This window comes from Chenopodium quinoa, unplaced genomic scaffold (genome assembly GCF_001683475.1).
Source record: "Chenopodium quinoa cultivar QQ74 unplaced genomic scaffold, ASM168347v1, whole genome shotgun sequence".
Taxonomy (NCBI): domain Eukaryota; kingdom Viridiplantae; phylum Streptophyta; class Magnoliopsida; order Caryophyllales; family Amaranthaceae; genus Chenopodium; species Chenopodium quinoa.
In genome coordinates this window covers 499,260-522,144 of record NW_018743893.1, presented here as the reverse complement: position 1 = coordinate 522,144, position 22,885 = coordinate 499,260, and the positions used below count along the sequence as shown (strand labels likewise).

Below are 22,885 nucleotides of genomic sequence, written 5' to 3'. Positions count from 1 at the left end.
ATAGAGCATATAAATCAGTTATGGACATTAACCATCAGCTTAAATTAAGCTTTTGATTGAGATAATTTTTAAAAATTATCAAGAGTTAATGTCACATATATTAAAGTCACGGGTCCAAATCTCTTTCACCCTTCTTTCAAGTAAAATATTTAGCATGGGTATAAGAAAACTCATGTTACATACATTTTTTTAAGCTCAATTGGTTCTCATGTAAGAAAGCGTGATAGAGTTGATACCAGCACTAACAATATAGATAACTCAATTTTGGAAAAGTTCATAGTAAGCAATGCAATAATCCATGTTAATTTTAAAGATTTATTACTATTATTATTATTATTATTATTGTGAAAAACAACCTTCTAAATCTCAAATACTGTGAAAAACTACCTTATAAAAAAAGTTGTTTCAAATTACCTTATAAAACACTAAGGCCCTGTTCTTTTGAGCTGCTCTGCTACTCTGCTAACACCTGCTCTACTCTGCTGAAATCTGCTCTACTCTGTCCTGCTTGCCCATAAGCTCAAAAGAACGGGGCCGAAATGTCGTTAGAAGCAACCTTCTACCGAATTCTTGCATTAAATAAGAGGCATTTACGATATGCTTGGATATAGAGAGAAATGGAAGGAAGGGAAGAGAAGAGAAGAGAAAGAGAAGGATGCATCATCCTTTGTTTGGATACCTAATGCAAAGAGGGAAGGGGAGGGAATTGGAAAGATCCATTTTCCTTCCCCTTTTAATAAACCAAATCCCTCAATTGTTGGAGATATATGGAAAGAAAATGGAAGTTCACCTTCTCCCTTCCTTCACCTCCCTTTCCGTTCCTTCTTTTTGCTTCCCCTCCTTTTTCCTTCACCATTGTTTGTTATCCAAACATAGTGTTAATGACTCATTTCCCACCCTTTTCCCGCTCAGTTTCCCAATAGCCCCCTTATAACCCCAACTCCTCTTCTCTTTCATTGTTAAATGCGGCATAGGGTAGCTGCTTACAACGTTTAGTGTTTGATAAGGTAGTTTCTTAAATTATTTTTTTATAAGGTAGTTTTTTCACAAAATTTGAAAGGCATACAGTAATTTTTCATATCACACAAAAAAAAAATAAAAAAAAAAATAAAAAAATCCTAATTTTAAACTTTTAATCATTGTATGGCCCTGTTCCTTTGAGTTGTTGTGGTCTGCTTTACTCTACTACAATCTGCTCTGCCCTGCCTAGCCCTGCACACCTCTGCCAAGTATAAATAAGATGTTCTACTCTGCTCTGCTTTGCTGACATCTACGTTGCTCTGCTCTGCTTAGAAGCTCAAAAAAACAGGGCCATAATTAGCTACAATAGTATACTATTGGAGAATTTATGTCCAATCACTTCATATTAATTGCAACAATTGAGTTTTTACTCTATTCACTCATTGTCATGTGAATTATGTGACAATCAATTGTGATTTCTATGTTAAGAAAATATAATCAACTGTGATCTTGTTAAATTAATCTTAACATTTTCGTTATTCAATTTTTATAACTTTTACTTATAGATAGTAATTGATTACATTAATGGTTTAAATTATTGTATGTCAGGGTCGTAAAAGTTTTTATGCTAAGGGAATAGCTCGGGATGGGTTCAAAAGAAACATCCGCCAACTTATCAAAGATCATGACCCTGATATCATCATACTTACCGAGACAAAAGTGTGTAAATCCAGCTGTGAAGAGTTGATTGCAAACCTCCCTTTCAATTCCTTCAAGGTGATGGATCTGGTGGGTTTCTCTGGAGGGATTCTAATCGTGTGGAACTTTGGCTACAACGACATTCACATTGTTGCCAAGCAACCGCGCGCTATCCATGTTGTAGTGCAGGTAAACTCGACTCAAAAATTCTTGTTATCTGCTATTTATGCTTCCACTTTACATAAAAGTAGATTAGAATTGTGGGAGTCTCTTACAAATTTAAGCGGTTAAATTACAATGCCTTAGCTTGTCTATGGAGATTTTAATGAAATTTGCTTTGACCATGAGAAATGGGGGGGAAATACACACCCTATGCATCAGATGAGAGCTTATAATGATGCAATGACAGCTTGTCAGCTCATTGACTTAGGCTATGTAGGCCATAAGTTCACCTGGTTCAATAAACAAAAGAAAAATCCAATCTTTGAAAGAATGGACAGATTTTGGGCTAACAATGATTGGATTCTATGTTTTCCCCATGACGTGGTTAAAAAGCTGCTAAGGTTGTCATCTGACCATAACCCTTTGTTGCTTTCCCTTGAAAAAAAAGTAAATTTCCTAGGCCAAAAACCATTTAGATTCGAACCTTTTTGGCTGACTGACCCTGACTTCTTGCCCTTAGTTGATAACCTATGGAAGTCTTACAGCTCTGATTTATGCCAAAATCTCTCCCACCTAGCTTCTGACCTTAAATCTTGGGCACCTTATATCTTGGGCTACAGACCATTTTAGCTCCCTCACAAAACAAAAAAAAAACACATCCTAGCTAGAATAAATGGGGCTCAGTTAGCTTTCCAAGCAAACCCAAACAACACCTTTCTGTTTGAATTGGAGAACAAGCTACAAACCCAATTAGACCAAATCCTAGAGCAAGAAGAAATCTTTTGGGCAAACAGAGCTAGAACTAACTGGTTATTAGAAGGAGATAGAAATACAAATTTTTTTTACTGTTCTTCCATTATTAAGGGGAAGAGAAACAGAATAATTTCTCTCAAGAATAGTGTGGGAGAGTGGCTTGACTCACCTGAGCAAATCCATGACCATATCTTTCATCACTTCAAAACAATTTTCACCTCTGAGGGTTGTCATATAAATTTCTTGAATCAGTCATGAGGTCAAATAAAATGTGCTTTGCCTCAGCTCCCTCTCTAGCTGAGATCAAGGAAGCCATATTTTCTATGGGGCCTCTAGCTAAAGGCACCCGGAGTGGATGGTTTCCATGCCTCTTTTTACCACTCTTCCTGGCCCACCATCCAACATGACTGTTTTTCTTTTGTCTCCCAGATTTTTCACAGCAAAACAATCCCAAATGAGCTAAACAAAACTGTTATCTGCCTTGTTCCAAAAGTTCAGAATCCTTCTCAGATCACCAGTTATAGACCAATTAGCTTGGTCAACACCTCATACAAAATCATCTCAAAGATCCTTGTCAATAGGATTAGACCCCACCTCCACCCCCTCATTTCACCAAGAGTAGTTTCCTCAAAGGAAGGGGAACTGAAGTAAATTACATCATAGCTCCAGAAATTCTTCATTCCACGAGGAAAAAGAAAGGCTCCAAAGGGCTCTTTGCTTTAAAATTGGACCTGGAAAAGGCCTATGATAGGCTAGAGTGGCCCTTCATAAACCACTGCCTGCATTACTTCAATTTTTGCCCAAACACAATTTCTCTCATCATGTCCTGCATAACTTTTGTTTCTTCACAAATTCTGATTATTGGGAAGCTCTCTAAGCAACTTATTCCTTCTGGGAGAATTAGACAAGGAGACCCCCTATCCCCTTATATTTATATCATTTTCTTAGAATATCTCTCGAGGAAAATTCATGAGGAATGTTTTGCAGAATAGATGGAAACCATTCAGATTTAGAGGGGGGGTGACTGCTATCTCACACCCCCTATTTGCAAGTGATGTCCTGCTTTTTGGCTCAGCTGACAAAGAAACCTTAAACTCCCTATCACAGACTCTCAAAACCTTTTACAACATGTCTGGCCAGAAGATAAATGAGGAAAAAGCCACATTATTTCTCAAAAAACACCTCTCTACACATCATTGATGATTTTGAGCAAACTATGAATGTCAGTAAGTCAGATGATCTAGGTACTTACCTAGGTTTCCCTTTAACTGAAAAAAACCTAGTAAAAGAAACCTTTCTGTTTTAATTGATAAACTGGGAAAAAAGCTAGCTTAGCTACTTGGAAATCAAATTCCTTGTCTGGGGGGGGTAGATTTATTCTTCTCCAATCAACCTTGCTATACATTTCCAGATATCTTATGTCATACCTTTCTCTCCCAAAATTCATAACTAGGAAGCTAGACTCTATTTGCTCAAACTTTCTCGGGGGGGGGGGGGGGGGGGAGGATAAGAAGAAGATAACTTGGGTTTCTTGGAGTAATATTTGTCAAGAAAAAGAGAAAGCTGACCTAGGGTTTGTAAACCATGAAGAGTCAAATCAAATTGGGCTTGCTAGAACTTGTTGGATGGTTGATTGTCAAGCAAACTGGGCTGGGAAACTGCTCTTTGAGAAATATGTACATCCAAAATAAATCTAACCCCACACCTTTCAATAAGGGTTCACACATTTGTAATGCAGTGGGAAAAGGCTGGGAATTGTTTAAGTACAACCTCCAATGGGAACCAGGGAATGGTCGCACCATCAACTTCTATCAGGATTGTTGGTTGCAGACTGATGCCATGAGAAACCTTCTGGTGGGCCCTTTAAACAAAAATAGCCAATCTCAAACCCTAATCTCTCTCCCTATTCATTCCAAGTTTAAACTAGAAGAAACAATCAATTTTCAAATTGATGACCTTCTGTTCTCTAGGATTGATGCAACCTTGTTCTCCAACAAACCTAATTTTAACTTCACCAGCTAGTAAAAATTGGGGAAATTTGACTCCAAATTGCCAAAAATGTGGATAGTGGATCACAAAATATGTCATGACATCAAGCACCAACATCAGTACTGGGAGTGGGAGGCTGTATGGACAGCTAACACCTACCCAAAAATAAAACTGTTCTGATGGAAATTAATGTGGGATATACTCCCTTCTGCAGCAAACCTTGTTTACAAGAAGATAGGCACTTCAGGTGCCTGTACTTTCTGCCTAGCCTCACCAGAATCAGTAGATCATCTATTCTATTTCTATACCAGAGCATCTGAGTTCTGGCATGAGATAGACCCCAACCTGGTTTGTTCAAGAAAAATAGATGAACATCTTTAAATCTGGATTCCTAGAATTCTTAAACAAAAAAAGCTTTCACACATCTGCATACATGGGAACATCCTTTTTCCCTTTGCTATCTGGAATATCTGGAAAAGGAGAAACCAATGGTTGTTTTCAAAATCAAATACTCTTATTAAAAAGTCTGTCTCCCAGTGTATTTGGGCAGCTACTGAATGGTTTTACTCAACCAAAACCACTCCAGCTAGATCATAGCCCAATAAAATAGCCTGGAATCCTCCTCCTCCCTCGTTTCTCAAGATAAATGTGGATGCTTCTTTTGTCTTCCCCTCGAAGGAATATGGTTGTGCAGATGTCTATAGAGATGATAAAGGCCATTGGAAAGGGGGGTTTCAATGGAGGGGTATCTCTGCCTCTCCCAAAGATGTTGAGCTTCTAGCCATTGTGTTAGCAATTGACTGGATCAAAGGGAAAGGGTGGCAAAGATGCCATGTTGAAACTGATTGTAAATATCTAGTAGAAGAGCTAAATATAAACAACCTAACTCACACTCTAACCCCAAAGCTAAACTATTACAGGCTGCAATTGTAGGAACTAACTGAGATCAAGCTCTTCTATGGGGAAAGAGGGAAAAACAAGGTGGCGGACATCCTAGAAAAAGATGTAAGAGGACATTTAAGCATGTTGAACCAGCTTTGTAATATAGACGTTCCTCCTTTTGTTTGCTTAAATGCTTTACAGCAAGACTTAGCTTTCGGTACTTGCGATGAAATTGCGCAGGATGTAATTTTGAGATATGCTATGGGTAGCTAACAAACTTTGTTGTTACTTATGTTTATATGAATCCCCCCTTACCTAAAAAAAATCTAACAATTGTAATAATTAGATAGCAGAGGAAATAGAACGAAGGAGGCAATGGAACCTGTGTAACAACCCCCCCTGTCACATTTTTGTTGTGCAACTTTTAACCCCTTTGTCACATCATCATTGATTACTTGCACAATTACATTGTACTACTTGTCAGTTAGTCAAATTTTCAATAAAATAAAGGAGTTAGTTGTTACTCGTACTACTTCCTCTGTTCCACATATATTGCAACAAGGATGAAATAAATTACGCATCTTAAAACACATTTTATATGTTAAATATCTATAACTACATAAAATTAAAAATTATAAAAAGTTGATATTGTGAAAGTATTTTACGAGACGAATCTAACAAGATCCCATATGACTATATTTTACTTTACGTATAAATCATAATATGTAATCAAACAAGCGTAATGAATAGTGAAAAAGTCCAGTTGTTGCAATATTACTAGAACGGAGGAAATATCATATCATATTATATCACTAATAAATAAAGCCGGTCTCGCAACTAGGTATTATTGTGACCCATATGAGGTTAAGTAAGCAATTTTTGGATAGATTTTTTAAGATAAAAATGTTGTATACAGTTTTATTATCACTATTTAATGTTTCATATATACAAAATTAATCATAACTTTTAATAAATATCCTATAACTCGATTTTATTTCAATCATAAAATTCGTTTTAAAAAGTTCTTTAAAATAAGATTCATTTATAATATATTTAATTTAGTTACAAAAATGATAGAGAATCGGTAAAAATAAGTTTAATCAGTAAAAATGAATTTGGTTTGGTAAAAATACTTTCAGTTCAATAAAAATAATTTCAAGTCAATAATAATATAGATATCTATTTACAAACAAAACTACAAAAAGTACATTATTCTATAAATAAGCGACAAAATATCGTATGTCTAAATATCCTGCATTATCAAAAGGGGTTACTTGACCGCATTAATGGACATTCAAGCCAAAAAGTTTATCGTAAAATTTTATCAACAATCTGAGCATCGCCTGGGCACAAAACTAGTACTTCCTCTGTTCTTTTTTACTTCACCTGTTTCTTTTATCATGCTTGCCAATGCAAAACTTTAACGATCAAAAACTTTAATTCTCCAAAAGTAAAAATTATAAAAGATATATATTATGATAGTACATATTGAGACGAATTCAAAATGATCCCACATGAATATGTTTTTCCTTACATATTATTCACAAAAGACGGACAAAGGAGGGGTGGTAAATAGTGTTAAAGTCAAAGCGGGTCAAGTAAAAATAACGGAGGAAGTAACTAATATATAAAGCTAAACTCTTAGCCAGACCACGAGACAACAACACTTGGCATTTTAACTTATCGCCAAGTGTCGCGCCACATAGGCAACATATAAGGATAATTATTTTGACACGTATGCTTTATTTGGATATATTTTTAATAAAAAAAATTTGGTTATGTTAGATGATTTAGAGTGTATGAGAGAAATGGTGATCATTTGATTTATTTCGGATGATTTAGAGAGTCAGGTTGGAGCGCCCGCGCCAATGTTTAGCGCGCCCGCGCAAGGTTGGCGCAGCTCGCGACAAAACCGCGTAAAAATCGTGCCAACTCTCTGGAAAAATGCAAAAAGTTGGCAGAACTGGGTAGGAGCACCCGCTCTTCCTGTAGGAGCGCCCGATCCTCCTTGTGGCGCGCCCGCGCCTATATTTGGCGCGCCCGCACTGCGTCTTTTTCTGCGGTTTTTTGCGGTTATTTTCTCGGCTTCTAATTTTTTTCGTTTTAACGAAAGAAGACAGGGATTCATTCTTACAGAATTCTTCCCAACCTTTTCTCCACATTTTCTCTCAAACTTCTTGCAAACTTTTGTGAGAAAATTCTTGAAACTTAACCAAATTTTGTGAATTTATCATCTATATTTCGATTCTTTGTGCTAAGAACGAAGTGCTGTCTTTTGTATCTCAAAGAGGATTTACGGATTGAACCCAAGCACCGTTGTGGGGGAAATTAACCTCTTTAGGAAAGTGTATACACGCTTAAGACAGAGTATCAAGGTTTGAGACTCAAGTGGTCATATAGATTCTCATGTTCATGTTCATCATCAAAGGCTTGGAGTTGAGGCAAGTTTAGTATCTTTCACATTAGTGTTTTTCTTTTGTAATTTCTGAATTACATTGTTTATTTGGTTCTTGGTTTGTAATACTTTGATTAGGATTGGTTGTTGTATAATTAAGTTGAAATTATACATCATTTTTAGGTTTTGTTCCCACATTCTTAAGTAGTTCTTGTTGATTGAATTAATGTAAAGCCTTACAAGTTAGACTTTGTAGGATAAAAAATTAAAGTTAGTTTAGAGTTTTATTTTCAATCAAATTTGGATAGAATTTTAGGATAAAATTATTGGTTTAGAGTTTAATTTTCGATAAAATACCAATATTTCATATGTAGGAATTAAATTATAATTTTATTCAAAGAAAATTAGATTATAACTCTCAAAAATTATCTTATAAATTTATTTTTATATATCATAATATTGTGTTAAAGATTACTTCAAAATAAATATATTTATGATATATTTATTAATAGACATAAAATATTAATTATTCATTTTTTTTAAAATATAAAGTTGTATGATTAATCAAGTCACGCAATATAACAAAACTTAAGCTGTACGATTAGCTAGGGCAAGAGATATGACATTCCAACTTTTCGTAAGTATCGTGCCACGTAGGTAACAACTAACCATTAGATTGACACATATGATTTATTTGTATAGATAAAAATTTTATATTAATGATATGTTTTAAAATTCACAAATTCTTATTTGTGGTTGGACACACCATGTGGCTAGCCATAATAATAGAGGTTACTTCGCTAGTGTTACAGGGGTTACTCGGTCAATGTTACAGGGGTTACTTGGTTAGTATTATAGGGGTTAATCGATCAATGTTACAGGGGTTACTTTGATCTTTTACAACAGGTCACACATTGTGGCCAACCACATACAAGATGGATTGTTTAAAATTAATGGCCAAATTGGGATGGATTATTTTAACCCAACCTGATAAGCTATAGGTTAACATCCTAAAGGATAAATATTTCAGATGATCCAATCTTCTTGATTGCATTCCTAATTCTTCCTAATCCCCAATGTGGAGGGATATGGTAGAAGCTTGCTTTCTTAAGGGCTGATTGTTAGGATAGGCAATGGAAAGGACACTTCTCTTTGGTATCATCATTGGGTTGGGGATGCTCCTCTCTACAAACTTATTCACACTGATGTCCCTAACTCTATATTCCATTAGAGAGTTTCAAATATAATAAGGAGTGGGCACTGGTATATTGATGATATCAAGCATCTACTTCCTGCTCATGTTTGTAGCCTCATTCTTAGCACTCCTCTTTCCATCATTGATTCTTCTTCTTCCCCTGATCAAATTAGATGGTAGCATCATGTGTCTGGTGTGTTCAATATTAAATCAGCCCACTTCGTGCCCACTACTCCCTCTTCCATTCCTTTACCTTTCTCCTTCAGTTGGAAATCATTCTAGAAAATCAAAGTCCCTTTTAAATACAGAATGTTCATGTGGAATTGCATCCTTTCTATTATCCCTACAGCTTCTCTTCTTGCTAATAAAATTCCAAACTTTGATAGCTCTTCTTCAAGATGCCACTCTACCTCTGAGTCATTCATTCACTTGTTCAGGGATTGCACTTCTTCTATCATCTTGTGGAAAATGATTTTCCAAAAAGTTAAACCCCCACCAAAATTCAATTACAATATATTCATGAATTATGATTGGAATATTTGTTTAAAGTTTAATTTGTCTCAAACTCAAAAATGGAAAGCCATTTTCTGTATGGCAATGTGGCATATTTGGAAGTTAAGGAATGGTGTTATTTTAAACAATGATATATACAATTGTAACTCTGTGTTTAACAGATTTATAGTTGACTACCAAATCAACACCTTTGTGCTACAGGGAAATGCAAAAGGAAAGGAGAAAATGACTTATTCTCAAGGTTCCTCTACCATTATCCCCAGTTGGAGACCTCTAATAGCTGGTTTTCTCAAGCTCAACACTGATGGAGCATGGAAGAATTCTGAAGAAGGTTGGGGAGGTGGAGTTTTTAGAACGGATAAAGGGAATGGTACTTTGCGTTTTCCAGCAAATATAATGCTCCCTTTGCCTTGGCTGCAGAATTTTATGCTTTACGCGAAGGGCTAAACTATGCTAGAGCCATTCTTGTCCAATTTCTGGAGGTGGAGACGAATGCTGAAGCCATTAAAGGGATGCTAAACAAGGAATCTGATCATATGCACCATGACCTTGTTGCTGTGGTTATTGATGTAGCCAGATTGCTAAGGAATAGGGATATGACTGTTATCCTCAGCCATATTCCCAGGGAAGTTAACTTCGTGGCTCATTACTTATCTAAGTATGCCATGGATATGCATATTAATTGGCCACAAGCCCACTATGTAGTTTCAGCTAGTGCCAAGGCAACTTATGATGCAGATTTTCGTGCAATGGGTGTTCAGCCTCTCCCATAGCGGAATTAGTTCTTTGTCTTTTTTATGCTTTGTCTGTATGAACTTTGAAACTTGCTACTGTGTTAGTCTTTTGATGAACTCTGTTATGTGCTTGCATTTTGAGCTTATGCAAGCTTCTAATGCTTAGGATAGATGTAATATATTTAGGGCTTTAGCCAAAGTAATCTATGCTACCTTTGTTTAAAAAAAAAAAAAAATTGGTGATCATTTAAATTAAAGCATATCAAACTATAAAAATTGCCTTAAAATTTTATTTATGGTTATGTATTTTGATTCATATAAAAATTTGGGAGTTTCATCAATTATTAAAATTGAGCCCAAGTTGCCACAATTATTACCTTCATATTATTGCACTCATTTATTATCACCATTCACATTATTTTTAGGGCAAAATGACTGCTGTTCATCCTATTCAAAACCTAAAACATAAGAGTGCTTATGCAAATAATCGAGGATTTCTTCAAATTGAGTTATTTTACAAATAAAAAAAATATAGCTTGGTAATTAACACAAATAGTACAGTGCTCAATTTAAAGTTATAAGTTTTGGGAGTAAAAGTCAAGAGGGGGGGGGGGGGAGGTTTGGGCGTGGAAGGGGCAAATCCCAGCTCTCTTATTAGATTTTGTTGAAAATAAAATAAAAATTTGAGCTTTGGGTTATAGGTTTCATTATTTTTTTTATTTTTATTTTTATTTTTTTTTGTGAAGAAGGGTCATAAGTTTCACCATATAATTAAGGTTAATGGATCTACTACTCTATTAAAGATCAATTATTTTTAAGAATCCATCGGCTAATATTCATAGTGTTTTTGTTTGAGCTTTCTCTTTGTTTAAGGAATGGGAATTTTGTTCTCTTCTTGATGCCATCCATATTCCTACTATTGCAACCCCTCCGCCTCCCCCCCCCCCCCCCCACTCCCTCTCCCATCATCTCTTGGTCGATCTCCTCCCCCATTAGTTATTGTTAACTTAATTTTGATGACTTAGTTAATCAGAATTCTGCTACTTTAAGTGTTGTAATTCGGGACCACTTGGGTAATCATGTGGGCAATCGTACTTACAATTTAGGCACTTGTCCGACCTTCCTTGCAAAAGCTATTGCCCTTCGCAATGGGCTCTTACTGACTAGGGAATTTAATATTTCCCGATTATTTTAATTGAAGGTGATAATCTAACTGTCATCAATATTTTATTGGGTCATTTTAGCTGTCCATGAAAATTTCATCTTCTTATGGAGGATATCAAGACAATTTTGGATTCTTTCTCGAGTTTTCAGGCAGGGCATATCTATCAGGAAGGCAATCGGGCAGCAAATTATGTTGCCTCTCTTGGAATTTCTGCTCCGACTCATCAAGATATAAATCCTTTTTTTAAAGTAAAATTTCTTATTTTTACTCCTTGATAGTTTAGGTCACGGTCTTGCGAGAAGACATGACTAATCTCCTTCATATATCTTACTTTTTTTAAAAAAAAAATTAAAAGATCAAGCGGGCAAAAGGGGATGGGGGTAAACCAGTGCGTAGATCCCATTTGGTCGGATTAGCTGCCGAAAATAAATCAGTTTCGGTAGTAAAATCTCACAAATTAATAAACTTAAGATAGTAATATCTAGTGTGTCAAAAAAGATAGTAATATCCAGACTCCAGAGAGTAAAATTAAAAAAAATATAAAATGCTCCATAATAGTTAGAATAAAATTTTAGGAAATATTATCCCTTTAAAAAAAATCTATAGGAAACAATAAATTTGACAAGAGAAAGTCTTTATCTAAAATGTACTCCGTACGAAGTAACATAAACAATTAACCTTGCAAATGTAGAAACACTAAACACCCTTAAAATCAACGGTAAAAAATGATACATACTACGTATATCTTTATATGAAACTCAAAATACACAAGATCAAATCAGCTCATGTAATCTTTCCTGCACTCTGGAAGTCCCAATTCCAATTCTGGTATTTCGAGCCTGTAGAATAAGACAAATTTCCATGTTATACTTCCTCAATCTGACATTAAGTGCTACAAATATTAAGGTCGGTTTATCTAATTGCCACATATTGAATACGGATTACGGAGTAGTTTATATAATTACTAGCTTAATTCTGTGCGATGCACGATTTTAATAATAAAAAATTTAATTTTAAGTGTGTAATATAAATATTCTAAGCAAAATATAACAAATCATGACCCCTCTCGTTAGATTAATTAAGCTAGAATGAAGGACACGATGTTAAATATTCTAATTACTTCATAGGTATAATAAAATTTTAAATATGTTAGCGTTCGTTTTTATTCATTATAGAAAATTTGAAGAATTAATAAAGAGTGAAAAATCCAAACTCTACAAAATTACAATCACTAATAATATGTAGCAGATTGTTTTTTTTGAAAAAAAACCTATGTAGGAAGAAAAAAAGAATGTGAAAGAGACCAACTGTCAATTATTATTACTCAATATATAGGAATAGAAATTGTGTATTTAGTCAATTTAATTATAAATCCTTTTAGAAAAATGTATAATTAATAAATAATTTTTAAATATTAGCTTTACCTTGAAAAAGTTAATAAAAAATAAAAAAGTTAAAATAAAATAATATTGTCAATAATAGTTTTGGAGGAAAAATTTATTATAAGAAGCTGCCACGTATATAGTGACGGTTTTAACGGTAATTACTTTAGTATTAGTTATAGATTACAGTTCTAAATTAATTAGAGAAAATTGCCAAGAATAATACAATCTTTGGTCCATTCTTTCTAAATAATACAACCTTTGAATTATACCTAAATATTATAACCTTTGGGGGTGCTAATTTTAAACAAGACATAACCGGTTGGTAACCTGTTTTTACAGGTTACCATGACACGTGTCATTGCTTTATTAGTTTTGTCAATTTAATTAATTAATTATCATTAATTTATTAATATTATTATTAATAAAAATATTTTAAAAAACACCCACCACCGAGCCATCACTTCCGCCACCACAAAGCCACCTCCTCTCTCCCTCCACCACATGCAACCCTCCTCGGCGACGGTACAACCGACGCCCAGCTCCCCCACAGCCGGTCGACCCACCCTCTCTCTCCTCTCAGGTCTCATCCAACACCACCATTCCACCCTTTATACCACCACCACCCCATTTTCTCTCATACCCTTCAACGGCCACCCTTACTACCCTTAATACCACCGCCGCCACCTTTTTCTTCTCTCATATACTCCCTTCAATCACCACCGAAACGGCAAATCAACATCAATTGGTAGTCTAAATTAAATCAACATCAACAACAATCGCAAATCAAAATCAGCAGGAACAATCGCAAATCAACATCAATTGGAGGTTGCATTTTGATTCGAAGGAAGAAGGGTGGGCGTTTCAGTTGTTTTCGAGAGAGGTGGTGGGTTTTTTCTGGATTTCGACGGAGGGGGGGACAGCGACATGCTAGGCAAGGGATGCGGGAAAGAGAAAGGGAGGTGGGCAGGGGCAGCGGGTGGCCGGAAAGGGAGGTGCAGCGAGGAGAGGAAGGTGGGCAGAAGTATGGAAGAGGAAAGAGAAAGAAAGAAGAAAGAGAAGGAAAAAAAAAGAAGTCACCAATTATATGACAATACGTGTCTTGGCCAATCTGTTTAATCGGTTGCAAATTTTGTCTTGTTTAAAATTGAGACCTCTTAAAGGTTGTAATATTTAGGTATAATCCAAAGATTGTATTATTTAAAAAGAATGGGCCATTGGTAGGGGTGAGACTTTTCAAACCGAACCGTAAAACCGTCCGTTACCGAACCGAACCATCACGGACCGAACCGTTTATAACCCGCTAATTTTAAACCGAAAACCGAACTAAACCGTATAATGTCAAACCGAAACCGAACCGAACCAATTAATGTTAACCCGTTACGAACCGTAAACCAATTACAAACCAAACCATTTATAAACCGAAACCGTTTGAACCGATTAATGTTAACCCGCTAACTAATTAAACCGAACCGTTTATAAACCGAAACCGTTTAAATCGTAGGAAAAAACCGTTTAAATCGAACCATTTACAACCCGCTAACCGTTTAAACCGAACTGTTATAACCCATTAAACCGTTTAAACCGAACTATTTTCAAACCGCAACCCGTTTAAACCGATCCGATTACAAACTATTTAAACCGAACCGTTTACAACCCGTTCCATTCAAATTGAACTATTTACAGCCTTTAACAATTTGTTAGAATTCCACGAAATATATTTGATGTTTAATGTAATTTAACAGTACAATTTTTTTTACATATAATTATTGATTTAAATTTGTAAATTTTTTTGCTATTATAAAATTAAAATTATATTCTTGTATAACTAAATTAGGAGTTATAAATTAAATAAAAAAATGAAAAAATTTGGCCACCCACCCAATCCAACCACCCTCCACCCACCCACCACCGTAACCCACCCTAACACCACCGTCACCCCAGACCCACCCTAACACTACCCCCACCCACCACCGTTACCGTAACCCACCCCCACCCCACCACCGTTACCGTAACCCACCCCCACCCCACCAACGTCAACCCAGACCCACCCTAACACCACCCCCGCACCCACCATAATTACCGTAACCCACCCCACCCCACCCCACCACCCACCATAAATAAAAAAACCCAGACCCAAACCTTACCCCACCCCATCCACCACCGTCACCGTAAATAATAAAAACCCAGACCCATACCCCACCCCACCTACCACCATCACCGTAACGTACTCCACCCCACCCCCTTAACAAACCCCACCCCACCCCACCCACCACCGTCACTGTAAAAAAAAAAAAAAAAAAAAAAAAAAAAAAAAAAAACCAGACCCAACCCCAACCACACCAACCACCGTCACCGTAACACACCCCACCCCACCCCATACAAAAAAATCGAAAAAAAACCCGAACCCACCGTAACCCCACCCCACCCACCCCCACGAAACCCAACATCCTCGAAACCCCCCAACTCACTCTAATTGCTCACCCACCATAAAACTCCCTCCCTCCCTCGAAAAATCCTCCCTCCCCACCCACCCGAACCCAGTCTAACCGCCGCCGCACCCACCCTAACTCGGCCCCCTCCGTTGCCCACAACTTGAAAAAAAAATTAAAAGAAAAACAGAAAATATAAAAAGGAAGAACGAAAACACCTTATATATTAATCCTGAATTTGGCCTCGAATTTGGTTTTAAAAGGCCAAATTCGATCATGAAACAACTAGATCTAGAGTTTCGTGGTCGAATTTGACCATAAAAACCGTCGTGCGTGGTGCCGGTGGACGGAGACGGAGAAACGAGATGGAAGAAAGGAGAACATAGACGGAAGAAGGGAGAAGAAGGAAGAAGAAGAAAGGAAGAAGGAAGAGGAGATGAGAGAGAAAACGAGAGAGCAGTGAGCATATTAGCAGCCATGGCTTCAAAAAATTGATAATATTACAGAAGAGGATTAAGAAAACGAGAGAGAAATCAAAAAGAGTACTAAAGAGACGATGGTAAGAGTGATCTGATTGGTGGAAAAGAAAACACACGGATCGTGAATTGGAATGTGTGCGATGATAGGTCGTTAGATGACATGCAAATCAATGGCTGATATTTAATATAAGACGGTGACACGGATCATGGGATAATGGATTTGGATAATATGTTTTTTTTTTATTCATAGCTACGTACTAATAAAAACACTACTGTACTCTTAACTTTATGTAACTTATAAATTGTAAGAAACACAAATGTTTGGAAATTGGAATTGATTCAATATGACATATTTAATGTATATTAGTTATATGTATATCAGTATATGTAATAAATAATAATGTATGGTACGATTGGTATCATACTATCATTGATATGTATAGATAATCGATAAATGTATCTGATTATTAAAACTTAAAACAGTTGATGATCGATCTAATTGAATACTTCTACTTCCCCACCCGTTTTCTTTAACTTGCAAGTTGCAACATATATATGTTGCAGCCTTGTAAGCACGTAATCTTAAAAGGTGATTAGAGAGGGTAAGACAACAAAGTAATTCAGCAATATAACTTTAACACCAAAATTATGGAATAGTTACAAACAATTGTCAATTATTACTTTATTAGACTAATGGAAAATTGAATAATCGTGATTTTAATTAAACATCCAAATATAGTTCCGTAACATTAAATTATTAGTTTATTACAATATCAATTATCGATTTATCATATTCAAAGTACCAATTCATCAAATCATGATTATGACGCGATCTTTAAAACAAGAAGCTGATAGCCTAATAATATTTGATAATGAAACAATAATACATTAATACCTTATAAATTTGTAATAGACTAATATTTAATAAACAACAACAAGACTATAACCAAATTTGAAACATAACACATTAACATGATATAGAATGAATGAGAATTTCTATAATTCTATATAATCTGATATCTGAATCGATTTATCGTATTCAAAGTAGCAACTCATCAAAACATGGTCATGACACGATATCTAAAACAATCCAACAAGAAGCTGATAACCTAATAATATATATTTAATAATGAAACAATAATACATTAATACATTATAAATTTGTAATAGACTAATATGATAATATCGAATAAACAACAACAAGAGTATAACCAAACTTGAAACATAACATATTAACATGATATAGAATAATTGAATAAATGAAGATTTGTGTAATTGTATATAATCCGATGTCTGAAAATAAAGTGACGAAGTCCCAACTTTATATAAAACGAAAATAGCTAACCGGTCAAAAATCTCTTAAAACCCAATTTCTACTCGATCCATTATTTTTTTCACCAACCTATGCCGACCCGCTAATGAAATGGAAATACTAGTCCCAACTTAATATAAAACAAAACGCACTAACTGGTCAAAACCACTTTTTAGAACTCGATTTCAACCCGATCCAATTTAACCGATTACCAAACTAACCCGAACGATTTTAGCACCAAACCGAGTATAAACCGAACCGATATGAATCGAACTAGCATTAACCCGGGTAAACCCGCCCCTGAACCGACCCATTTTAAAATAATCCGTTCATGACCCGAACCGATATGAACCCGGACCGACGTTGACCCGGTAAAACCGCCCCTGAACCGATCCGTTTCAAACCGGTCAGATCATGACCCGAACCGTTTATAAACCGAACGGGCATTGACCCGGGTAAACCCGCCCCTGAACTGACCTGTTTCAAACCGACCCGATTATTAACCAAACCGTTTAAAAACCGAACCGGCATTGACCCGAGTAAATCCGCCCCTGAAGCAACCCGTTTCTAACCGATCTGATTATGACCCAAACTGTTTATAAACCGAACCGTTTATGACCCGAACCGAACTTAAATCGTACAAAAATAAACCGAAACCGAACCGACCTGTGACTAATCAAAACCGAACTGAACCGACCCGCCGTCTAAATGAAACCGTTTTAACCCGAACCGCAAACCGAAACCGTTTCAAACTGAGGTCAAACCGAACTGCCAGACCGAAGTCCCACCCCTAGCCATTGGCAATTTTTCCAATTAATTACTGTAGCAAATTTCAAACATGTGAAAACAACCAATTGAAGGTAGATTTTTGACATATGTAGTTTTTTTTTTTTTTTTTTTTTTTTTTTTTTTTTTTTTTTTTACAATCTTACCCCTTTTACTCCTACAATATTTATACCTTTGCATTTTCACGTAATTTTACTAATAAAAAACTTATGTATACATCCGATGTACTGTATTATTATTGTATATCGAGGTAACTTTTATTGAATTTTGGGTAACTTTTAGACTTTTTAAGGTAACTTCTGTCAATAAAACATAAATAACTTTTATTTATATCAGGGTAACTTATATATATGGGTAACTTTCATTCATTACAAGGTAACTTTTGATCATTTTAAAGTAACTTTATAGCGGATGTACAATATTTTATTGTACATCCGATTTTTTTAAATGTTTGTATTTACTTATATTTTACTAACCTTTTTACACGCCTATATATATTCTACATTATCTTTGCACTTACCCATTTTTTTCACACTCTCTCTTTAGTTTTTTTTTTTTTTTTACACCCACTCAACATTTTCAATTTTTTTTCTTGAATTATATATTTGCAATAAGTGAGTCAAAAAAATATAAAAGGGAGGTATTAGATAGGGTTGAAATCTTCCTTAAAAAAAAAAGGTTGGAATCTAATGAGAAATTTCTTAAAATGAAAACGAAGAATAAATGTCATTTTTTTTTTCAATTGAATTGAATGTGCATAATTTTTTTCAATGCTGAAAATGTTTTTGTAATTCTTAGAAAAAATACAAATTATATACGAAGTATATTGTACTCCGGTATACAAAGAAAACAGGTATGGTGTACTCATATAAATCCTTATAACTTTTTTAAAAAAGTTGCACATTTAGTTTAGCATTTGATCTAATTTAATAATATTATGACTAACATAATGTTACATTTTGTGACATGTTGATACTACAATGCTTCAAGTGAAAGCCTCCTTCATCTAATTATACTTATTTACAGTAATTTATGCCATTATTAATTACCAAAAGCTTATGTATAACCCAATTTACAATAATATTAATTTACATCGATCGAAAGTTTTAATTTACGGTAACTTTTAGTCAATATAGGGTAACTTTTAACCTTTTTTGGGTAACTTTAAACATGGTGTAATTTTAATATAAATAGGCAATGGGATAAATTTTATAAGGGTAATAATATAATTACTTTCACTCACTTAGATTTGATTTTTACTCATTTACATAGAATAACTTTACCAATAAATCATATATAAATTTTGTTTATATTAGGGTAGCTTTTATTTATATTGAGGTAACTTTTTAATATTTTAGGGTAAATTTTGATTATTTTAAGGCAACTTTACACTAGATGTACAATAGTTATTGTATATCCGTTTTTTTTTTTTTTTTTTTTTTTTTTTAAGTTTGTGATTAATTACTATGTATATATACAGCTATTTGCTTTGATGTTTAGAGAAGAAATGTGATTGAATGTTTTATTTTTCATCTAGCTGTTCATGTTTAGGAAGAAATTCCGTTTTAGATGTTATATGGATTATATTAAAAAAAATAAAAAAAAATTATCTTTCTTGTAAAAAGAAATTAGCGTTTTATTTAACTTCAATAAGTCTTATGTAAGGCGGGTGTACGTTAATTATATTGTAAGATGGTCAGTTTAAGAGTAACTTTAACTATTTTTACGGTAACTTTAACCCCTTAAAGGATAACTTTTAATTTGTCGTTGGTTTGAATTTTATTTTAATGTATAAGCTTTTATAAATTCATGATTACATATTATAAAGGCTAATATGATTAATCTAATACATTATAAGTTTTTTGTAAGATAAAATTTATTATTTTAAAAATAATTAACTTTTGTAGTATAAAGGTTAACTTTAAATACTTTTAACATAACTTTAACTCGTCTTACAATAAATTAAGGTATACCCACCTTTTTGGAGAATTTGTAATTTCACTTTGGATCATTCTCCGTATTAAACTTAATACTCCTTACAAAATTGAAAATAAAAATAACCAGTTCATGAATTCAGAAATTATTAGTTCAAATAACACATAATTAAAACAAAATTAGTTTGTAACACATTACGTAAATTCACTTGACCTCTATATTATTTTTAAATCAAATAAATATTTCGATATAAAATTTAGCATAAATACCCTAGCATGGAGAGTGTGGAGGATATAGTTCCCAGAAGTTGAGAAGGTAGCATTGACAACTTCAGCCCCTTCTTCCTCAAGAACCCTAATCACTTCATGTAATTTGATATCGCGGTCTTGTTGCACCACCAGTTGCACCTCTATAACACTACCCAAATCTTTCACTTCAATCTGGTGCCAGAATTTGTCATCATCGTCGTATTTGAGGATGTTCCTTCTTGGTTAACCATTAGTTGCTCTTTTCTCTTGTTTAAGTTCTCTACTCTTTCTCTCAAATCCACTATGTAGCTTGTTGCTTTTTCTATCTTATCAGCTTGACATAGCATATCCTACATATATATAACAAAGTTTAGCTTGTTAAATAGCATGCATATATAACTCTGTAAAATATGCTCTAAAATATCGATTAATTGAACAACTAAAGGCGGTTATTATCAACTTTAAATTAAAAATACTCATGAATACTAGGTTTTCCTTAGTCCTTGAATTAAATCCACAATATCGATCTAGGGCAACATCTACAGCTTAAAAATATATACCGTATTTTTTTCATAAAAAAAAAAAAAGAGAAAAAGAAAAAAAAAAACCTATTATTCCCTACAACCAGTGGCGGATCTTAATCGCTATGTCCTAATATTTATAACTAGAATAAGGTTATTTAAGTTTATTAACTAATTAATTATAATAATTTTATCGAGGGTTGGGTCTCAAATGGCCCCGGTGGAAGGTCCCCTCTACCTACAACTTTGACAAGTGACTTGACTTATTGGTTCCTTTTACATATTATTCCCTACAACTTTGACTAGTGAATTGACTTGGTTTTTTTTTATATATTTATATTTATATTTATATTTTTTTATGGGACATGAAAAATAAACCTAAATACAATATGACCAGCAAACTGTATAATTGCATTCAAGATGAAAAGCTTGAATCTATATACGTAGCAGGTCGGTAGCACAAAATCAAGCTTGAAATATAGCATATTAATTACAGTGGAGGAAATAATATACTACCTCCGTTAATTATTAGTTGCAACTTTGGGCTATTATTTATAAGATATAAAATATTCAAAAGTTGCAACTAATATTTAATGGAGGTAGTATACGAATTCGATTGTATGCTCACCACTGAATTTTGAAAATGTTGAGGAGGAATGATAGAAGTGAGATTGGAGCAAAGTTGATTGAAATGGGATCTACTACTGTTTCTTTGTTGCGGATGCTTTGAAGATGAAGAAGGGTTCTCGTAACTTCTTTTCATGATACTCGTATTATTGTAATAAGCATGCAACTAAGTTATACTTATTTTGATGATTAATTATATTATATATATAGATTCCATGACATTTTACTGTTTATAGATCTTGCCGTTTCTCATGCCTTTTCACACTTCTACTTGGAGATATTTATTTAGGTCTTTTTCGTTAGTGCGGTATGAAATTGCACTAGAAATAATACCAAAAAAACAAAACAAAACAAAAAATAATTAAACGGTCTAATCGCCCTATTTAATTTTCCCTTATGGATTTTGTTGCTAGGAGACGTACATACTCTTTACTCCTAGTAAGACCAAGACTCCTAGACTCCTAGTGGTACCTTTGATTTTGCGCATGTTTTATTTCACACTAATTTAAATAATATATTTATATATGGTCTAGCCGAATTCTTCTTCTTGGGACCTGTCTTTAATTTATTGAGCCGGTCCCCATTAATACCCAATAATATTAATGAATGTCGTTAGTGTAGTGGCATTGTTGTAATAAATTGCCTTGGAGTTAGCTCTTTATGTTTTTTATATTCTAATGCTGAGGTGGACAAACTTTACAATGTTTACACCGTTAGATATTGGTCTTTGACGGACGTTAATGTTTCTTTAACTCTGTATGGAGGGGTTCTAGAATGTAAGGAGAGAGAAAACATAATCAAGTTGAAGAAAAGTACGGTAGTTCATGGGGAGAAAATCTCTTCTAGCTTAAGACGTTAGGACATCCACATATCTGAAGCAATTCATTTCATCTCTGTTATTGGCGATCTGTATTATGTAATTTCTTCTTTTTAATTTAATTTTAATGTTGGTGGGTTTTGCAATTGTTATTTATTCGAGCTGTAGTGTCGTAATTATCGTTAATTGGGGCTCAAAGTTTGCCAATGATGTTATTATTCAATTACTAGTTAGTATCAGTGAGTGTGAATGCAATTCGAAATTATGAAATTGTGGAATATGATTTACTTGTTCGGAAGGGATTATCTGCCATTTAGGGGCTCCCTGGAATGTGTGTAATGGAAGGGGAAAAAATACATGAGTAATAATTCTCGATTTTTTTATAAAAGTTTGGACCTAGGGTAATTAATTAGTGCGGTAATCTATTCTCCTAAAAAGGGGTTAATAATTACCCACCTCTTCCCTGGCATAACTATTTCCACTATAGGAAGAGAAGAAAAAAAAAAAAAAAACACTCTTCTCTCCTACACTTAGGGGTGAGCAAAGATCCAGGGTACCCGGTACCGGACCCAGAACTGGTCTCACCGGTTCCGGGACCGCAAATCCTAAAATTTTGGACCCGATACCCACTAGGTACCCGCTTGTATATGATATAGTATGTGGATTGTTTGTGTTTTTAAGAAACTAAAGAGTTATGTACAACCCATTTTAATTTCTAAGCTCAATTGCTTATAAAACTCTCAACCCACTATCAAACAAAACCTTAAAACTTCTAGATTTTTCTCTCTGCTCTACTATACCGGTTACCCAACATATATTGTACAAAATATATTTAAAAAAACAAAAATATGTTGAACGTAACTAATTAGTAAAATAAAATAAAAATATTAATATTTAAT

The 22,885-nt window shown here is 34.3% G+C and overlaps 1 protein-coding gene across 1 annotated transcript; it reads right to left on the bottom strand.

Annotated features, from left to right (window-relative positions):
* Window positions 1-12,220: 12,220 nt before the first annotated feature.
* Window positions 12,221-21,305, bottom strand: LOC110686744 (transcription factor bHLH168-like). Its single transcript, XM_021863350.1, has 4 exons — window positions 21,171-21,305; window positions 20,270-20,371; window positions 20,043-20,213; window positions 12,221-12,286 (listed from the first exon to the last, which is right to left on the bottom strand). The coding sequence occupies exons 1-4, from the start codon at window positions 21,303-21,305 to the stop codon at window positions 12,221-12,223; spliced, it is 474 nt and encodes a 157-aa protein (XP_021719042.1).
* Window positions 21,306-22,885: the final 1,580 nt, after the last annotated feature.